Source organism: Aspergillus pseudodeflectus (genome assembly GCF_044049435.1).
Source record: "Aspergillus pseudodeflectus strain CBS 756.74 chromosome Unknown BJX68scaffold_19, whole genome shotgun sequence".
Classification (NCBI taxonomy): domain Eukaryota; kingdom Fungi; phylum Ascomycota; class Eurotiomycetes; order Eurotiales; family Aspergillaceae; genus Aspergillus; species Aspergillus pseudodeflectus.
This window is the reverse complement of record NW_027263795.1, coordinates 121,111-137,983: the sequence shown is the minus strand read 5'-3', so window position 1 is coordinate 137,983 and position 16,873 is coordinate 121,111. Positions and strand designations below refer to the sequence as shown.

The following is a 16,873-nucleotide window of genomic DNA, read 5'->3' as shown; positions in this document are numbered from 1 at the left end:
GCCCAGGTGAAGCACAGATGCCTACTTTGACTAAGCTAAGTGAATCTAGTTATCAGATTCGTTAGTTGCGCAGAAACTCACTTGTCTAGGTACATGCATTCCCTCTCGGTACTCTTGAACAGTTCGTGCCGATCTCGAATCTTGTATATGTTGACACTGGACTTCTGTAGATGGATGCCCTTTGACCGAAAGACCTTGTTTGAAAACGCTCTATATATGAATGGTTACGTTCGCGCAGTGTACGCATTGCTGCTACTAGCGAGGTAGAAAGACTAGATACACATTACGAAGCCGCGCCAGAGACAATTGATTGGATTGCCAAGGGTGGTCTGCCCATATTGGCTCTCTTACCTTGGCTTGGTGAGGCCAGTACTACTAATATTGTCGACCCTGGGAGCCGCTTCTGGGATACTGCTATATGGGGATTGGACCGTAACGCTGGGTTTGACGACGGATTTGCTTTGGCGCGGTCTTTTCAATTCTAGATTGATTGACCAGTGTCTGAACAGATACCCAACTCCCTCAGCCTTCCAAACGAACAGAGAGCGCGAAGCAGGCGACAGAGCAATCAAGGCTTGGACTCAGAGATTGTAAATGGGCAGGCAGGTAGAGCAGAAACGAAATCATCTATGGGTGCCAGATAGCCTCAATCAGAGAAACTATGCTACCCTCGGGGGTCTTTGTCCCAACAAACTGCAAACGGGGGTCAACCAATGCAAAGAGGGATTTCCAGTCCGACTCGGTCCGTTCCAGGGAGTTCCATCCCAGCATTTGGATCATATCGAGGTTCCTAAGATGTTGATCAATTCACAGTCAGCGATGTCTGTCTCCAAGATGTTGCGAGATTTGGGATGAGGAAAAGGAAGAAGAAAGATTCGTACCGCCACTGTTTCTTCGTCCATTCCGGCTGCGAGACGTCCGGTAAAAGGAATTCGTAGATAATCACGCGAGATCCCGCCTTCATTGCCGGGATCAGGTTCCGCAGGATCTGGACGGCATACTTGTCCGCCCAGTTGTGCAGGATATATCGGAAAAAGTAGATGTCGGCGTGCTTGACGGGTTGCGGCGTGAAGAAATCATGCGCCTGGAAGGTGATCCGGTCGTGCAGATGCCGGGGCAGTATCCGCTGGCCCTCGAGGACCGTCCCCTCGAGGTCCTGGACGACGAAGCGAAGATGCGTAGTCGCGCCGGCAAGCGCCCGGCTCACTGCCCCCTGCCCGCCTCCCACGTCCACCATGACGGCCCCCGGCACATCCAGGGCCTTCCAGTCATACCCGCGGATCAGATGCGCGATGTCGTAGAAGGTCCCGCTGGTCATGAAGCGCATGGCGGCGCCAAAGCGGCGCGCACGCTCGTCCGTCTTTGCGATCTCGCGGTAGAACGAGTCGGCGGTGTTGAAGGCGACGTTAAACCCGGTCTCGTTGGGCTCGGCCGAGTCGGGCCACTGCGCCTCGGCTTCGATCACCTTGGTCCCTGCGGGCGCGAGCTCTTCGACGAGGAACCCCACCGTGTCGAGAGCTGCGGGGTCGGTGCTTAGGAGGCGCGAGGCCGCCGAGTGGGCGACGAACCCGGGCCGCGACTCGGTGAAGACGTGGTACATGATGGTGTGCTGGAGGTAGCGCCGGAGGCGGATGGGATCCAGCTTGGTCTTGTCGGCGAGGTCGGAGATGGAGATGTCGCCTTCGAGGGGGACGTGGTGCGGGACATTATGCCGGTAGATGAAGCGGATGCTCATGAGATCCGTGAACTGAATAGTGTTAGTGGTGTAGGTGTGGTTTTGGTTGTGGTTTTGGACCTAAAGGGGATGGACAACATACTGCAAACAAAACGTCGTAGAGCTGGCCGATGGGGCCTTGAACCAGAGCTTTCAGCTCAGTGGCCGAATCCACGAGCTTCTTTCGGGCTACCTCGAGATCACCGGAGAGGGTTGGGAGCGTATGCTGGGTCAAGGAGGTGGGCTCCAGTCCCTGAGATGCAGTGTACTCGTCGAGCGCACGAGCACTGTCCAGGATATTCTGCGCGAGTTCGGTCAACGTAGGCATTGTGCTTTCTTGGAATATTGTCTATTCTCCTTCTTCCGCTTCTCTTCTTTTGATCGCGCCATGATTGATCTACTGTAGCTCTGCCCTCTTTGTAGAGAATCTGCCTGCCACATTCGCCGTGAATGGACCCGCGTGCGAGAGTCGGTGCAGCGGACCCGAGCATGGGCACTGGGAAAGCAATGCGGCCTTGTGAGGGCCAACCTATCCAGTTTTTCCTTCAGCCTTCAAGCTGATCATGTCTGTTAGATAAGACCTGCCACGACAAGCTCTGTACGGCGGTCATTGATAGGAGATCTATGGGAGAATTTGGTGTTGCTGCATATTCCACGCAGACAAGCAACCAACTTGGGGTTAGAAATTTCATCATAATTTATCTCTTTTTAAGAAAAAAAAAAAAAAAAACAACAAAAAAAAGGTTAATCTCTTGTATTCAAGAAAGACTGGAATTTCGTAATAAAATGACTTGTCAATATCAGCACCAATTCCACGACGGTATATCTATTCTCAACCATTTTTCGTCCACAATTCCTGTAATCAAGTAACCCCTGGCAACAGCTAGATACAACGCCACTCATCTATTTGCATCCATTCCTCCCTCACTCCGTTAGTTGGCTCTCGTGGACCGACCGAGCACATTGCCAACCGCAGACTTTGCCCGCTTCTCCCAATCCCCGTCTCGTTTGATAAACAAGGAAAGAACAACAGCCAGGGCGCCGCAGGCAATCGTCACAATATACGCCTTGCTGAGGCTCCCAGCGACCGTCCGCGAGACTCTCTCCCTATCAACCGCGCTGAATGAATCGAGGATCTCATCCCCCAGCCCCGAGAGGATCCTCTGGATACTCACGCGGGGCACGTGGGGGAGGACCCGCCCCATCTGGCGCACCGCATCGTTCAGAAACACGCTGTTGGAGATGGCCAGGGTAACCGCGGCGCCGCCCTGCTGCGCAAAGGCCATAAACGCCACCGCGTGCGGGATCTCCGCCTTGTCCACCTGCGTCTGGGCGGCTGCAAAACACAGCGTGACGAAGCAGCCCGCGCCAAGGCCGATGAGGATCGAGGAGCCGTAGACGCGTGCGTCGGTCGTTGCTTCGTCCACGCGGTACAGCAGCACGGCGCCGGCGAGGCCGAGGATCGAACCGGCGAGGAACCACGGCTGGAACCAGGGGTAGCGCGCCGTGGCCATGCCGTTGGCGACGATGGTGACGACCAGGAAGGTGACCAGCGGGAAACACTTGATGCCTGACTGGAGAGCGGTGTCCGCCTGGACGAGCTGGAAGTACAGCGGGAGAAAGTAGATTGGCGTAAAGGTGAGCGTTGTCGCACAGATCTCGGCCGTGAAGATCAGGAGGACTTGCGGGTTGCGCAGGAACTGGACTGGGAACGATCGGTGGTCGGGGCTGGTTCCGATGCAGAGCGCCTGCTGGAGGCCGAATGCGACCGCCAGGGCACCCGTCACAACAAAGAGCGCGATGATCCGTCCGCTATCCCAGGGATAGAGGATACCTCCGAAGTTGATCGCCATGAGACACGAGATGAGCAGCCCGACAATCAAGATGGTGCCCAGGAAATCGACCTTTTTCCACCGCGAGACAATCGATCCTTGCGTGGTTTGCAATCCCGGGATCATGAGAAAGTATACCGGAGCTGCGATTGCGCCAAAGACCAGGTTGATGTACAGCCCCCATCGCCAACTCGCGTGCAGGGCAAACGCGCCGCCGATGATCGGGCCCAGCACCGTCCCCAGACCCCAGGTGAGTCCGGTCAATCCCAGGTATGCCGGGCGCTCCTCGGGTGTTGTGAGGAAGCTCAGCATCATCATGACCCCCGTGTACATTCCACATCCTCCCAGGCCGCAGATTGTGCGGCCCACGAGGAACGCCGTCATGGATGGCGCGGCGCCGCACACTGCAGAGCCCACCTCGAACAGGGCGACGCAGACAATGTACGTCCATTTCACATCGAATAGGCTGTAAACCTGGCCCGTACGCTAGACAATTCCAAGGTCAGCATATCGCAATCGCCCAACGACCTTGCGCACAGCTTGCAGCACTTATCAGAAAAAGTTGGTGGATGCCGCTCCGATCAGAAACGTGACAGAGATCCAAGGGAGTCTGTCGATGGCGTTGAATCTATGAACCACGGTCGGCTGGATGTCTGCCACAACCGTGTTGTCGAGGCCGTAGAAGAAGGTGGAGGTGAGAATGGCCAGCACCACGACAACCCAGCGTAGGCCTTGGATTGATCTGGCACGAGCTGGCGCGGGAACATGGTTTGTCTCAATGTCTGGTGCAATTTTGTCGGACATGTCTTGAAAAGTTGATTTACTGGTTGGTGGTGCTATTCGGTTCTGGAGAATCCTGCCTCCAGTCCGTTAGGGCAAGTGGTTCCATCGCCATCAGTAATAATTCAAGGACCCGCGTCGTTTACCATGTATACCTCTATCCCCAGGATTCATGTGCCACATTCGTATTGGCCAGGTCAATATGCATTGCGGACAGGGATGCCTGGAGCAGCGGCGGTGTTAGTGAGGGTTATGCCGGTTATCCCCGTTACTTGTCCGACGCTAGACAAGGATTATGTCCGCGCTTTTCCTGAAATTAGGGCAGAACTATGCCGAGAGTTATCTCCATTGTACCCAAGGTACGGAGTATGCAAGGTATTCTTCTTTTTTCTTCTTCTTAGGGCTGTATGGAAATCTAGGGCTCGTCTCTTGATGTTTTAGCTCTCTAGCGCCATCAGCTCTAGTATCCACCTATAGGATTTCCGGTTCCACATGTCTGCATTTAGAGTAGATCATTTTGATTAATTTGGGACGATCACGTACTACTCGGACTACGAGTGTAAAAATAGACATTGAGAAAAGGTAGTCAAAGTCCGCAGCCCAAGTAGGGCACCAGCAGCAAAACGCCACCTTCCAGCATAGGTTCACTTCTTGCCATAGCTCTCCGCGACCCTACGGATCATATGCTGCTCGACTGTGAGCGGATCATCCTCCTGCGACCCATCCAGCGGCGCCAACTTGGCATCCCCATTCCCATCGAAAAAGAACACGATACTATACCGGTCCCCGGGCTCGCGGTTGATGACCCGGTGCACGCTACTCTTGTACTCGCCCCTGGTCCAGAAACTAAGCATATCGCCCACGTTGACCACGTACACGTCCGGATTCGGCGCAACGGGCACCCACTCCTCGCCCCCATTCCGCGAATCGAGCACCTCGAGCCCGGGACTCTCCCCCTGCAGCAGCAGGGTGATGGCGCCGAAATCCGTGTGCGCGCTGGCGCCGTACTGCGTCTTGCCGTGCCGCTCGGTCTCCGGGCGCGCGGGCGGGTAGTGGAGCATGCGCATGGGCGTGATGGGGTCGTTGGCGATGAACTCGTCGAAGATCCCGGGCCCGTAGGGGAGCGTGCGCTCGATGAGCTGCAGGACTCGGATCGCGAGCCCCATCAGCGCGGCGTGGTACGCCTCGGCGGGCTCGCGGAACTCGGACGCGGGGAGCAGGGCTGCGTCGGGCCAGACGTTGCTCCCCATGAGGAAGCGGCGCGCCTGGACGCGCGGGTCGTCGGCGGGCAGGTCGACGCCCGTGTAGAAGCCTTCCTTGAGGTCCGGCAGGATGTCGTCTAGGTAGGACTGCGAGGCCAGGACGTCGTAGCCTCGCAGGCCCTGGTTTGCGTGCGCGTCCAGGGCTCTTTTGGTCTCGTAGGGGAGGGCGAAGAATTTTTTGGCGCCGGCGAACACCGCTTGTTGCAGGTCTTTGCTGATTCCGTGGCCGCTGATCTGGAAGAAGCCCGTTGAGCGGCAGGCAGACCGCACGATGGGGATGATCGCCTGGGCTGAGGGGGAGTCCGGGTCTGCTAGAAAGGGGGATATGTCCACAGTGGGGATCTCGAGGCGATCGCCGCTGTCGAGGTTCATGTCTGGTCCAGTTGTTGGCTTGCTCGTGGCTAGGACCGCGGGGCTAGCGGACGTAGGGACGCTGGGAGACATGATGGCGGACGGAGACGATAGTTTGGAAAGGGGCTTTGGGGATCCTGTTGGCTGAAAGTCGTTCTTACACCGTAGATCAGATAGGACTACTACTATGGTCGCTTGAACTGATTTCGCAATTTGTTGGCCAGACCATGGGCACTTTTGAGTCCTCCTTTGGAAAAGGGTGATGGACCCGCGTACCTCGTACACACGTCATCAGAGAGCAAGGAAGTCATTGGAAAGCAAGCTGATACATAGTACTATACTCGATCACGGATCGATTCTGTTCCATAAAGAGAAACGACTGTATCATGTCTAGATGGTGTTGGAAGTAAAAACCGAAAGCCCTGATTCATAACAACTAGTAGGCATGTTAGACTTGATATGCGAGAAGAGGAAATCCTCGCTACACTAGGTACATGTATACGCGGGCCCGGCTTTCATGCTATCCAGAGGCTTCGTAACCTCGTTCGATTAGCTCGACCTGGCCGCCCCGCACACGTCGAGTCGGCGACAAAAGTAAGTACGAAAACGTGGGGGAGTGGGTGGGCACGGTAGAGCCTCTCGAGGAAGGAAGATCGATCCTCGGCAGATCTCTTGAGCTCTAAAGTCCTCCACAACTATCATGTATGTGTTCAAGAAGAGCGTATATTATAAAAGCTGTGCAGGTCAATCAGATCGCTCGCAAAATAATCCTTAGGCTTGAACCAATGCGTACTTGATCGAGGTGGTGAAGCCGCGTTAGTCTACTACTTACTCCTCCCTCTATCGAGCAACAATACTTGAGGCCTCGACAAACAGCATAAAAGCTTTTCTGTTTGGAGACGGTCCAATCCGAATCCCAAAGGCTGTATAAGTGGCAGGGCCCTATGGCAATCTGGAAAAGATCATCCAATCGTGCCCGCGTTTCGCCCGACTCATTAATTTCCTCGGCCGGGAATAGCACTCGTAGTCAGGAACGGACTAAGATCTAAAAACCGAGTCTTGATGCCTGCGGAAACCGAGCCGCGCGCCGCAGGGACACAGGACAAAGAAACGCCACTCAAGGACGCGGCGCGGAAACCGAGCAGCACCCCTGCAGGGACTAGGGCTATCTCGGAAGCCAACAAAGGAATTGGATCCATAGACATCCACCACCGGGCCCGCGTCGTGTCGACCAGCTAATTGGACACATATTGAATTGACGTCTGTCAATCTTATTGTATATAACCAAGGCCAAGAGCTCCGGATGGAACTCGTGAGGAGGACTTTTATTTATAGTGATTGTGAAATCCCACCATAGCGACACACACAGAGAGATCTATCTTGCAGCGACAGACCACAAAACTCCACGCAAACTCCCACGAGTCAAAACCAAGCCCAGCCAGCAAACATGACGCGGACTCTTCTTACCGGCGGAAGCGGCTTTATCGCCTCGCACGTTCTCGATGCCCTGCTGAAACGCGGGCACTCGGTCGTGACCACCGTCCGCTCCCAGGAAAAGGCAGATCAGATCAAGACGGCTCACCCAGGTGTCTCGAAGGAGAATCTGGACTTTGTGATTGTGCCAGAGATTTCAGCGCCTGATGGTAGGTCCATCCTTTTTCTTTTAGATCTCTTTTCTTCGATTTCTCTCCCCCCGGCCCCCCACCCCACCACCCCTCCCCTCCCAATTCAGCATTTGAAAGGTCCACGTAAACTAACTGTTGAATAGCCTTTGACAAGGCCGTCGTTTCTGATCCACCTTTCGAGGCTGTGATCCACACAGCCAGCCCATTCCATTTCCGTGTTCAGGACGTCAAGAAGGATATCCTCGATCCAGGTTCGTGTGCCATATTCCTCCATCCCCCAGAATCCACCCGGGAAGATGAGTTGCTTATTAGATTGCTCTTCAGCTATCAATGGCACTGTTGGTCTCCTCAAGGCCGTCAAGAACAACGCTCCGTCAGTCAAGCGGGTGGTCGTTACATCTTCCGGCGCGGCGATCCTGGATTTCTCCAAGCCTCCGACGTATACTTTCACAGAGGTAAAAAATTTTTAAATCTTATTATCCCATTTTCATGCTAACCGGAACCAAGGCGGATTGGAACCTCATGACCTGGGAGGAGGCTACTTCCAACCCCCTTAACGCCTACCGCGCCAGTAAAGTGTTCGCCGTAAGTATATTTACAACTTCAAGGCCTGGGCTCGACCATGCTGACCACTTCCGAAATAGGAGAAAGCTGCATGGGACTTTGTGGAGAAGGAGAAGCCCCAGTATTCCCTCACAACTGTAAGTGCAGCCATAGTAACCCATGACACTATCTAAGCCACCAGTACTCAATACTCATTTCTCACTTTGCCAGCTCAACCCAACCATGGTCTACGGGCCCATTATCCACCACATTAAGGACCTCGACGGACTGAACACATCCAACGAGCGCATCCGGGACATTGCCTTTGGCAAAGCCAAGGACGCCTGCCCATACACTGGGGTCTTTCTCTGGGTGGATGTCCGCGACCTGGCACTGGCACATGTGCTCGCGATTGAGAAGCCCGAGGCGGGTGGGCAGCGGTTCTGTCTTTCTCCGGGTCAGTATTCCAACAAGGACATTGTGCAAGTGATCCGGGAGGAATTCCCTGAGCTCCGGGACGGGTTGCCGACGGGGGACGCGTTGAAGTCTGGAGATTTCCCACCCGCGGGGTGGTATGGATATGATAGTTCCAAGTCTGAGGAGGTCTTGGGGGTCAGCTATCGACCGTTCAGGGAGTGTATTGTCGACACGGTAAACAGTCTTAAGCCGTTTGTGAAATAGAGGCCACGGCAGAGAAGTTCCATGGCACTCCAAGTTAGATCTGCTAGAAATTGCACTTTGGATAGTCGTCAGCTGTCAGATATATGTCGCTTTAACACTCTAGAGTATTTTCGGCATTGCCTCGTTGTAGTGTGGATGAAGTTAACCGTCGGGTAAGCGAAGCTATCAATCGGTTGCATTCATGGTTTGTGTCACAGTTAGCTGAGCAAACCATGTTTCCTTTCGCTTTCCGAGTCTCGCAGTGGGTTGGCAAGTGCGCACTCTACCACCAGGCGTCCGAACAGCTGTCGCCCGGTGATGATGAGGGTGCTGACGCTGCTGACAGAGGTACAGCTTCACAGAAATTAGGTCAGCTGGGTGCCACTTCCAGTTTGACAAGCTTGAGACGGTGGGTTCCCCATAGGGAATGCGTCCTGCACGCGGGACCCGCGTACGTCGTGTCCGCCGTGTCCGCCTGGAGAGAGTAGCCCTCCCCACCTGGGATCAGCCAGGCGCGCAGGAACAATATAGAAAGCTGGCTGAACTTGTAGCAGGAAAATAGGGGCAGATAATCAAATATCTGACTGTATCGACGGCCATCCATTCTCAGCTGCATCGAATGAATTAGACAACTTTATTAAATTCTCCCCGTTCATACTATTACCTTTCGCTCGGAAGGGCCCGAAACGGCTCAGATAACCATGAATAGAGTCGAAGCACGCTTCACACAGCCAAGGCTTAGCCTCCACAAAGGCACGGGCGACGTGAGATCGCTTCCAGAACTAATCGACTTCCACGCGAGAGTGAACCCGCGCCACCGATTCTGCATCCAGGTACAGAAGACTTCAGATGTACCACTACTAGATGTAACATACGAACAGCTGAAGCAAGCAATCTTGCGCTGTCAGACCTGGCTCTGCAGGAATGTGGCCGAGATCCAAATTGAGAATGGCGGCGCAAAGCACCGAGACCGGCCTGTTGGCCTACTCATGGACAGCGACCTGACCCTCGTCATATACCTTTTTGCATTGATGGGTCTGGGGGTTCCGACCGTCCTGCTCTCGACGCGACTCAGTGTCGAGGCTGTCAGGCACTTGGTGCAAAGCACACGGACAGGCGCAATCCTCGTATCGGCACGGTTGAATGGCACGGCTGGGGAGGCCTTGTCGTCGTGGGATGATGCGGACGATTCTCCTCCGCCTTCCAAGTACTCTCCTGCTGCGTACAAGGACTTCTTGACCGAAGCATCGTCATCATTATCATCTGCTGAGTTCTCAGAGAGCAACGTCAGCCGTACGAACCACTTCGTCGCAGAATCGGACTGTAACGTTCTCATTCTGCATTCCAGTGGGACGACAGGGCTGCCGAAACCTATCTATACCTCTCATAGGCATTATCTCAGCTTTGCTCTTTGCCATGAGTTCAAGAACGAGGAAGAAATGCTTGCGCCAGTCCTGTCGACTTCTCCGCTGTTCCACGTAGGTAGTCCTTCTCCTCCATTCTCTCTTTGTAATGAGAAGGACGACTGACTCAGTTCCCACTTACTGCAGGGATTCGGATTGCTGCCACCATGTCTATCCTTGGGCGTGGGAAAACCGTTCTGCCTTGCTGAGGCAAGCACCATCTTCACTGGGCACTCGACAGCGCAGCTCCTGCAGAGCAGCGGTGCAAGATCGCTGCTTACAGTGCCATCAATTCTCGAGGAAATCGCTCTGCTGCCAGACAATGTGGGAATCCAGGCTCTGCAGCCGCTACACTTTGTCGCGTTTGGCGGCGGATTGCCCAAGGAGTCCATCGGGGACAGATTAACGGCTGCCGGAGTGAAGCTCCTCAACCACTACGGCGCGACCGAAACGGGGCCCCTGGCACCACTATACGTACCCCAGCCGGGGTACGATTGGCATTTTTTCAAGCTGCGCACCGATATCCGGGACGTGCTACAGGTTTGTCTCGAGCCCATCGTCGGCGGTGACGAGACGCAGGATGGACTGGCGAGTCAGTGGAAATTGAGTCTGCAGCCACTCGGCTGGGACGAGCGGTTTCCGATCCAGGATATCCTTGTTGCTCGTCCAGCTCCCGATTCTGAAAATGAGTATACAGTACTGGGCCGAAGTGATGATCTTATCCGCTTGGCGACGGGGGAGAAAGTCCGTCCCACGATCGTCGAATCCATGCTGGCTCAGAGTGAGGCTGTCAAGGCTGCGATCGCATTTGGGGACGGCCAGTTTGAAATCGGAGTACTGATCGAGCCGACCTTTAAGATCTCAGCTGCAGAGGAAGAGGATGCATTGAAGGCCAATCTCTGGCCTATTATCCAGCAGGCTGGAGAGAAGATGGACTCCCACGCACGCATTTCGTCTCCCCAGGCAATTGTCCTGGTTCAGGCAGAGAGTCTCCCTCGATCCGATAAAGGGACGGTTTTGCGACAAGAGGTCTACCAGCGGTTTGAAAAGGAGATTGCAGAGGTTTACCGTAGACTCGACACGGCGATAGACTATTCGGTCCCTCAGCTCCGGGTATCCTCACTTGAGGGCGACCTTCGTAAGCTCATCAGCGACAATCTAAAGTGGACAAACAACAGCGAGTGGACGGATGAACGGGACTTTTTCGAGCTTGGCATGAACAGCCTCCAAGCAACCATATTGCGCCGGTTGCTCGTATCTTCTCTCCGCGACGGGCTCTCCAAGGTTTCAATTGGTCGGGACTTTGTTTACCAACATCCGTCCGTCGCTAAACTTGCCAAGGCTGTGAGAGAAGGATGCCAAAACCAAGCTGCAGAAGTGGATGGTAGTCGTCTTGAAGAATTCATCGACACGTACTCCCTGCAGCGGCAGCAGCAGCAACCCAACGCTCACGCCGACAGTGGCACCGCGACTGTCCTTCTAACCGGGGGCACAGGCAGTCTGGGATCGCACTCCCTAGTCGATCTCGTCCGGCATCCCGCAGTGCGTTGCGTCGTCTGCCTTAACCGCCCGTTCACAGGGAAGCAGGACCCGTATGAGCGACAGGCAGTCGCCCTAAAGTCCAAAGGTATTCGTGTCTCGCCGGAGGAATGGTCCAAAATAAAAGTGTTCGAGACCAATACCAGTTCCCCCCAGCTAGGTCTGTCGGAGGCTGATTACACCTGGCTGTGTAAATGTATCACTCACATTGTCCACAACGCTTGGCCGATGAACTTCAAAATGCACGTGTCCTCGTACGAATTTCAGTTCCGCGCGCTGCAGAACCTTTTGCTGCTTGCTCGAGGTGCGTATGCCCATCAGCAGGGTATAAGAAGACCCCGTGTCCTCTTCATCTCGTCCATATCTGTTGTCGGACGGTACGGGAAACTGACTGGTGAGACGATCGTGTCTGAGACGCCAATCGGGGACTTCCGAGCAGCGCTCGATCTCGGATATGCGCAGGCCAAACTGGTCTGCGAAAAGATTATTGAGCGAGCGCGGAGCGACTTTGGTGCCGAGATCGAGGCTGGGTACGTCCGCGTTGGGCAAATCGCCGGAGCCGCTCAAAAGGGATTCTGGAACGCAGACGAACACTTTGCCAGCCTTGTTGCATCATCAGAGGCGCAAGGACAACTTCCGGCCATCCGCGGGGTGAGTTGATACCCTGCCCCTCCCCCACCTCCACCTTTACATATTTTTAGCAATCTTCCCAACTGACTGGCAACCTCTGTTTCTCCCTTTCCTGGGTCCAGACACTCTCGTGGCTTCCCGTTGATCTGGCTAGTGCTGTGCTAGCAGACATCATATTCAACCCAGACACGCTGGAACTCGTCTATCATCTCGAGAACCCCGTGCGGCAGCCGTGGAACGAAGTGCTCGATATTCTGGCCTCGGAGCTGGACGTGGACAAGCACAATCGTCGGCCGATGGCTGAATGGGTAGAAGAAGTGAGGCGGTGGCCTCTCGAGGATGGCAGCAATCCTGCTGCGACAATCGCAGACTTTCTCCAGGATGACTTTGAGTGGATGTCTGGCGGGAGCGTCATGTTGTCCACGGAGGCATCCAGGCGTCATTCGCCCACCCTGAGGCGAGCGGGTCCCGTGCAGGACGAGGCAATTCGGAGGTATCTCCATTACTGGAGGAGTGTTGGTCTCATTCGCCAGCTGAAAGATTAGATTAGGTCGTCCCTCTCAAGTTCCAATATTTTGTCTTGATTCCTTTGCTTGTTTGTTGTCAAGATTTCTTGAGATCATTGTCCTGTCGAGCCGTTGGCCAAGTGAGAAAGGAGACAATGGATGTGTAGATGGTTGCGTATTTCTAGAAAGAGCAACACAAGCCCAGCAAAGCTATCTAAGGAAACGGCCACGTGATCAGTAGCCTCAAGCACCAGGTTAACATTCGCTACAGCCTTGATGACCATGGTAGTTTGGTGAGGCAGTATTATCATCTATCTGACCAGGGTTAGTTCAAGGCCTTGGTTTGTTCCTGGATAAGTTGACATTCTAGCTTCTGCGTGGACTTCCCCCGGCTCATTAGATGCCGAGGTCTATCATTTCATTAGATGTCAATGTAGCTTTTATCAAGAAAATTCTAGTGACTATACAACGGGTGCAAGTTATGGAGTAAATCCTACCAGTTAAGCGGTTCCAGCGATTGAGTAGCAACCGGTCGAAACGAAAATGATTCACGAGATATTCTTAGGGAGGAAAGAGACTCTAGTTCAAACCAGTTCCAGATCTCGCCGTCTCGAAGCGAACAAGCAAGCAAATTCCACAGTTCTTCAGCGAGTGAGCAAGCCAAAGAATCGATTCAAAATTTCACAACTCGAATCCTCCCACGATGCGCCCCTGGACGGCCACACGAGAAGGCCTAGTGCTCATTAGAATATGCTGGCCAAGATACTGTTCTCATGGGGCCCAGGCTGCATTAGTCTTATCTAACAGTGGCCTTGTACTGGGATTTCCAAGCTGCGGGTCAGCGGCAAACAAACGAGTGATAGCAAGCCATTCTGTACCACATTGCAAGTGAAATGGGCGCTGTATTTAAGCACCAGTTGCGCTGGATACGGGGGGGATTTTGAGAAGCTGAAGGTATTTATCGGCATGAAAGCTGTGGAAGACCATACTTACCAGCGACAAAGACACTGCTGGCAGGAACATGACCTCCGACCCGTCTCGGTCTCTAAAAACCACACCACAGGTGGCACAGTCACCGCAACTCCAGTTTGGTCCTTACAGAAACTCGACAGTCCATTCCTCTCAACCTGAGAGACCTGCAGAAAATCAAGACGGTGTGAAAGTGACGGATCCCGAGTGCCTTTCCTAAGGAATAAATACTGATATGGCGCAAAGTTTTCATTCACCGCTATCGTAGGGCGCTTGGTCTAGGGGTATGTACACTCCATTCGCAGTTAAACATGGGAATTTGGAGAGGTCCTGGGTTCGATTCCCAGAGCGTCCACTTTTTTTAATTTTTTACGAATTTTTTACTCCACTTGATCTCATACTACTCCATGCCTTATGTATGTTAAGGAGGCTCTGGTGGGCCTTTTATGCTGCTTATCTCTTTTATGATCTTTTGGTAACAACTATTGCCGGTATATGATACAAAAAAATGAGCCATGATTATATATATTGCGCTGAAGCCTGGAGTCATAGACATAATGCACAGACAGAATATTGTTTATTACTGAGTAATCGTAGGAAGCAACCTCGAGTCACAATTCTATTGACTAATAGGTTAGATCTATCCTTGTTCAATGCTTATATAGTCAGCTGTTTGTAATTAAGCACTTGGTTGTATATAAACAAGAACTAACCATGGTCCCAGCATAGCCAAAGCGGCGAAGGGACAGAAAGTACACCTCGAAAAGCAGGATGGTAATGAATATAATAGATCCATGGAAACACTTAGTAACTGACCCTGCGGTAACTAACCTACGGAGTCGCGCCCTCAGCGCTAGGGGAAGTTGGCTGTTGGAGTCTCTATCAGTTGATCGCCTGGTTTAGTAATTATCATTGACATCAACACGGGCCCTATGAAGATATACATCCGCTCAATTGCTTTGTATTCGACATAAAACTAAAATACCCTGGCTATCGAGTGGGAACAAATACTGGTACCGCATCTAGAGAGGCGTGAATGTCTTGAGACTTAATGGATAATCCAGATAGTGGCAATGAGTTCTACCCGGTGCTAGACTTGGGATAATATTCGCGTTTATGACAGAAGGAGAGAAAGTAATAGGTACAAGAGAAGGCCAACAGTTGAATTATGAGAACTGAGTAAACAAATCTGGGCAGGCATACAGTTTCTCAATCCATCTCATCAAGCATCGCATCACCCCCAAGCCCATCCTCGTCGAGCAAAGGCACAAACCGAAAGTCTACAAAGCTCACGGTCGACCCTGGGGTGTCTCTCACTTGTGAGCGCGTGGAGTTGCTTGTGACGACATGCCCATTTGCATCGAATTCAATCATGAATTGAAGACTTAGCACTCCCTGTCGATCACCACGGATGCTCACTTTATTAGCTGCAGCCATGGCACGGGCTGCCTTGTGAATGAACGAAAATCGATAGTCCTGCTTGATCCGGTCACCCATTGAAGAAGGCGGACTGACGAGGAAGGTTTCCGTGACTGTCGGTGCCAGTTTTGTCCTTGTAGCGCGTGATCGAGAAGTTCCGTCGTTGGTTAAAATTTTGCGATGAGAGTCGGCCTGGGTTCCATTGTTCTGGGTATCTTCAATCGAGAACTCAACTGAAGATTGGCTAAATGGGCCGCCAGAGCCGGATAATGTGAAGAACGGATCTTCCTTTGCAGACGCGGATATCCTAAGAATTCCCGGGCTTGTAGAACCGAGCTCCGTGATTGCATTGTACAACCAGGCCGAGCGCATGATAATCTTCATGATGATGCCGTCGCGTTGAAAAGGGATTTCAACCTCGCCTTCGTCAGGTTCATAGGTGGTCAACTCGCAGGTAGTTTTGACACCCGTTTCAGCTAACGTAATGCTGAGAGGCGACCCGAGTCTTGGATAATGCAAGGTACATGACCTATTGAGAAGTAAAGCAGGAGCATTAAATGCACTAGACGCCGAAACAGTTGATGGCTGAACGCTTCCTGCCCGGCTGGCGCTGGCGGTTGAAGACTCGCTCACACCGAATATTTTCAGAGTCTCGAGTAGGGCTGAAAGCGAAACAACAAAACAAGGATAGCTTGACCCGTCTGATTCGGCATCTCCCATCGAAAGGCCGCCTCCGTGATTGGATGTTGGTGGCGGATTGAAAGTATAGGTGGTGAAGAGAGCTTTGTCTAGAAACGCAAGTCCTTGTACCACTCGTCCTTCTTCAACAGAAAAGCGAATTCCGTCCGGTGTTATCTGTACGGTTGCATTCTGTGCAAACCCAATGCAGTGAAGAAGAGTGTAGAGCTGGTGTGCGTTGCTAGAAACAGCAGTGAAGATAAAACTGGATTCCGACATGATTGCGCGTTCTCGGTGCAGAGTGTAGAAAATTGAGAAGTAATATGAAGCAGTATGGATTATAGACCCGGAATATATTGTAGAGGACGCTTGGATCTGAAACACCCGGTACTTCTACCGGTACAAGGCGCTTCTCTTTTGATTCTCAACCGATTAGACATCAAATATGTCATAAGAAGAGGTCACCTAAACGTAAACCCCGACGGCACAAATCATATACACAGCTCCGAAGCTAGACGAAGCGTTTTAGCAATACCATAGAAGAGACTTGGATCCTATAGCTTACCCGAAAGCTAAAGATGCAGGGATACCGAACGTCGCAATGCTCAGGAACGACCGGTCTATACCAATAAGTAGTCAGAAAACAGTGATCTTGTTGCGGTATATTGTTTGAGGGTCACCAACTCAGTCCGAAAAGACCAGTCAAAATGAAAGCTGCTTACTATTAGCGATGAGCTTTTTTGGGTATGGATTTCCTTGACTGACCAAGCAGAAGGAGGGTGAAGCCGACAGTGAATTGACTATCTTTCGCGATGAGGGGAGTATAAGGGCTTGCAGAAGCTGCTTCCCAGACCTGATTTAGAGACATTGATAATGAATTTGCACTTCAGACCAGCAGAGTTGCAAGAATGACAGGTGTCGGGGTCAAATACACGAGGGATAAAGAGTGTTGAAGACAATAA

The 16,873-nt window shown here is 52.7% G+C and overlaps 6 protein-coding genes and 1 non-coding gene across 7 annotated transcripts; 3 read left to right on the top strand and 4 right to left on the bottom strand.

The window, feature by feature from the left end:
- Positions 1-627: 627 nt before the first annotated feature.
- BJX68DRAFT_266406 (S-adenosyl-L-methionine-dependent methyltransferase) lies at positions 628-2,042 on the bottom strand (the record flags this gene model as incomplete). Its single annotated transcript, XM_071045503.1, has 3 exons — positions 628-790; positions 882-1,747; positions 1,818-2,042. The coding sequence occupies 3 exons, from the start codon at positions 2,040-2,042 to the stop codon at positions 628-630; spliced, it is 1,254 nt and encodes a 417-aa protein (XP_070899474.1).
- Positions 2,043-2,504: 462 nt separating this feature from the next.
- On the bottom strand, positions 2,505-4,473 carry BJX68DRAFT_236406 (putative MFS drug efflux transporter). The gene is made up of 2 exons (XM_071040007.1): positions 4,100-4,473; positions 2,505-4,027 (listed from the first exon to the last, which is right to left on the bottom strand). Exons 1-2 carry the CDS (start codon positions 4,348-4,350, stop codon positions 2,647-2,649), a joined length of 1,632 nt encoding a protein of 543 aa, XP_070899473.1. The 5' UTR covers positions 4,351-4,473; the 3' UTR covers positions 2,505-2,646.
- Positions 4,474-4,907: 434 nt separating this feature from the next.
- Positions 4,908-6,362, bottom strand: BJX68DRAFT_236405 (isopenicillin N synthase family dioxygenase). The gene has a single exon (XM_071040006.1). It carries the CDS (start codon positions 6,030-6,032, stop codon positions 4,971-4,973), a length of 1,062 nt encoding a protein of 353 aa, XP_070899472.1. The 5' UTR covers positions 6,033-6,362; the 3' UTR covers positions 4,908-4,970.
- An 899-nt stretch (positions 6,363-7,261) lies between these two features.
- BJX68DRAFT_73342 (SDR family oxidoreductase) lies at positions 7,262-8,856 on the top strand. Its single transcript, XM_071049674.1, has 6 exons — positions 7,262-7,582; positions 7,708-7,815; positions 7,889-8,019; positions 8,072-8,149; positions 8,209-8,265; positions 8,339-8,856. The coding sequence occupies exons 1-6, from the start codon at positions 7,387-7,389 to the stop codon at positions 8,786-8,788; spliced, it is 1,020 nt and encodes a 339-aa protein (XP_070899471.1). The 5' UTR covers positions 7,262-7,386; the 3' UTR covers positions 8,789-8,856.
- Positions 8,857-9,468: 612 nt separating this feature from the next.
- On the top strand, positions 9,469-12,884 carry BJX68DRAFT_266402 (uncharacterized protein; the record flags this gene model as incomplete). The annotated part of the gene is made up of 3 exons (XM_071045502.1): positions 9,469-10,245; positions 10,318-12,360; positions 12,411-12,884. 3 exons carry the CDS (start codon positions 9,469-9,471, stop codon positions 12,882-12,884), a joined length of 3,294 nt encoding a protein of 1,097 aa, XP_070899470.1.
- A 1,197-nt stretch (positions 12,885-14,081) lies between these two features.
- BJX68DRAFT_t88 lies at positions 14,082-14,169 on the top strand. Its single transcript has one exon. It is a non-coding gene; the product is annotated as a tRNA-Ala (tRNA).
- Positions 14,170-14,843: 674 nt separating this feature from the next.
- BJX68DRAFT_73314 (putative DNA repair protein Rad1) lies at positions 14,844-16,538 on the bottom strand. Its single transcript, XM_071049673.1, has 2 exons — positions 16,477-16,538; positions 14,844-16,422 (listed from the first exon to the last, which is right to left on the bottom strand). Exon 2 carries the CDS (start codon positions 16,188-16,190, stop codon positions 15,024-15,026), a length of 1,167 nt encoding a protein of 388 aa, XP_070899469.1. The 5' UTR covers positions 16,191-16,422; positions 16,477-16,538; the 3' UTR covers positions 14,844-15,023.
- Between the last annotated feature and the right edge of the window lie 335 nt (positions 16,539-16,873).

Coding starts and splice junctions, on each gene's coding strand:
- BJX68DRAFT_236406 (XM_071040007.1), bottom strand. CDS start 4,350: ATGTCCGACAAAATTGCACCAGACATTGAGACAAACCATGTTCCCGCG. Junction 4,028..4,099: donor GCATCCACCAACTTTTTCTG/ATAAGTGCTGCA, acceptor TGTCTAGCGTAC/GGGCCAGGTTTACAGCCTAT.
- BJX68DRAFT_73314 (XM_071049673.1), bottom strand. CDS start 16,190: ATGTCGGAATCCAGTTTTATCTTCACTGCTGTTTCTAGCAACGCACAC.
- BJX68DRAFT_236405 (XM_071040006.1), bottom strand. CDS start 6,032: ATGTCTCCCAGCGTCCCTACGTCCGCTAGCCCCGCGGTCCTAGCCACG.
- BJX68DRAFT_73342 (XM_071049674.1), top strand. CDS start 7,387: ATGACGCGGACTCTTCTTACCGGCGGAAGCGGCTTTATCGCCTCGCAC. Junction 7,583..7,707: donor AGAGATTTCAGCGCCTGATG/GTAGGTCCATCC, acceptor ACTGTTGAATAG/CCTTTGACAAGGCCGTCGTT. Junction 8,020..8,071: donor CGACGTATACTTTCACAGAG/GTAAAAAATTTT, acceptor ACCGGAACCAAG/GCGGATTGGAACCTCATGAC.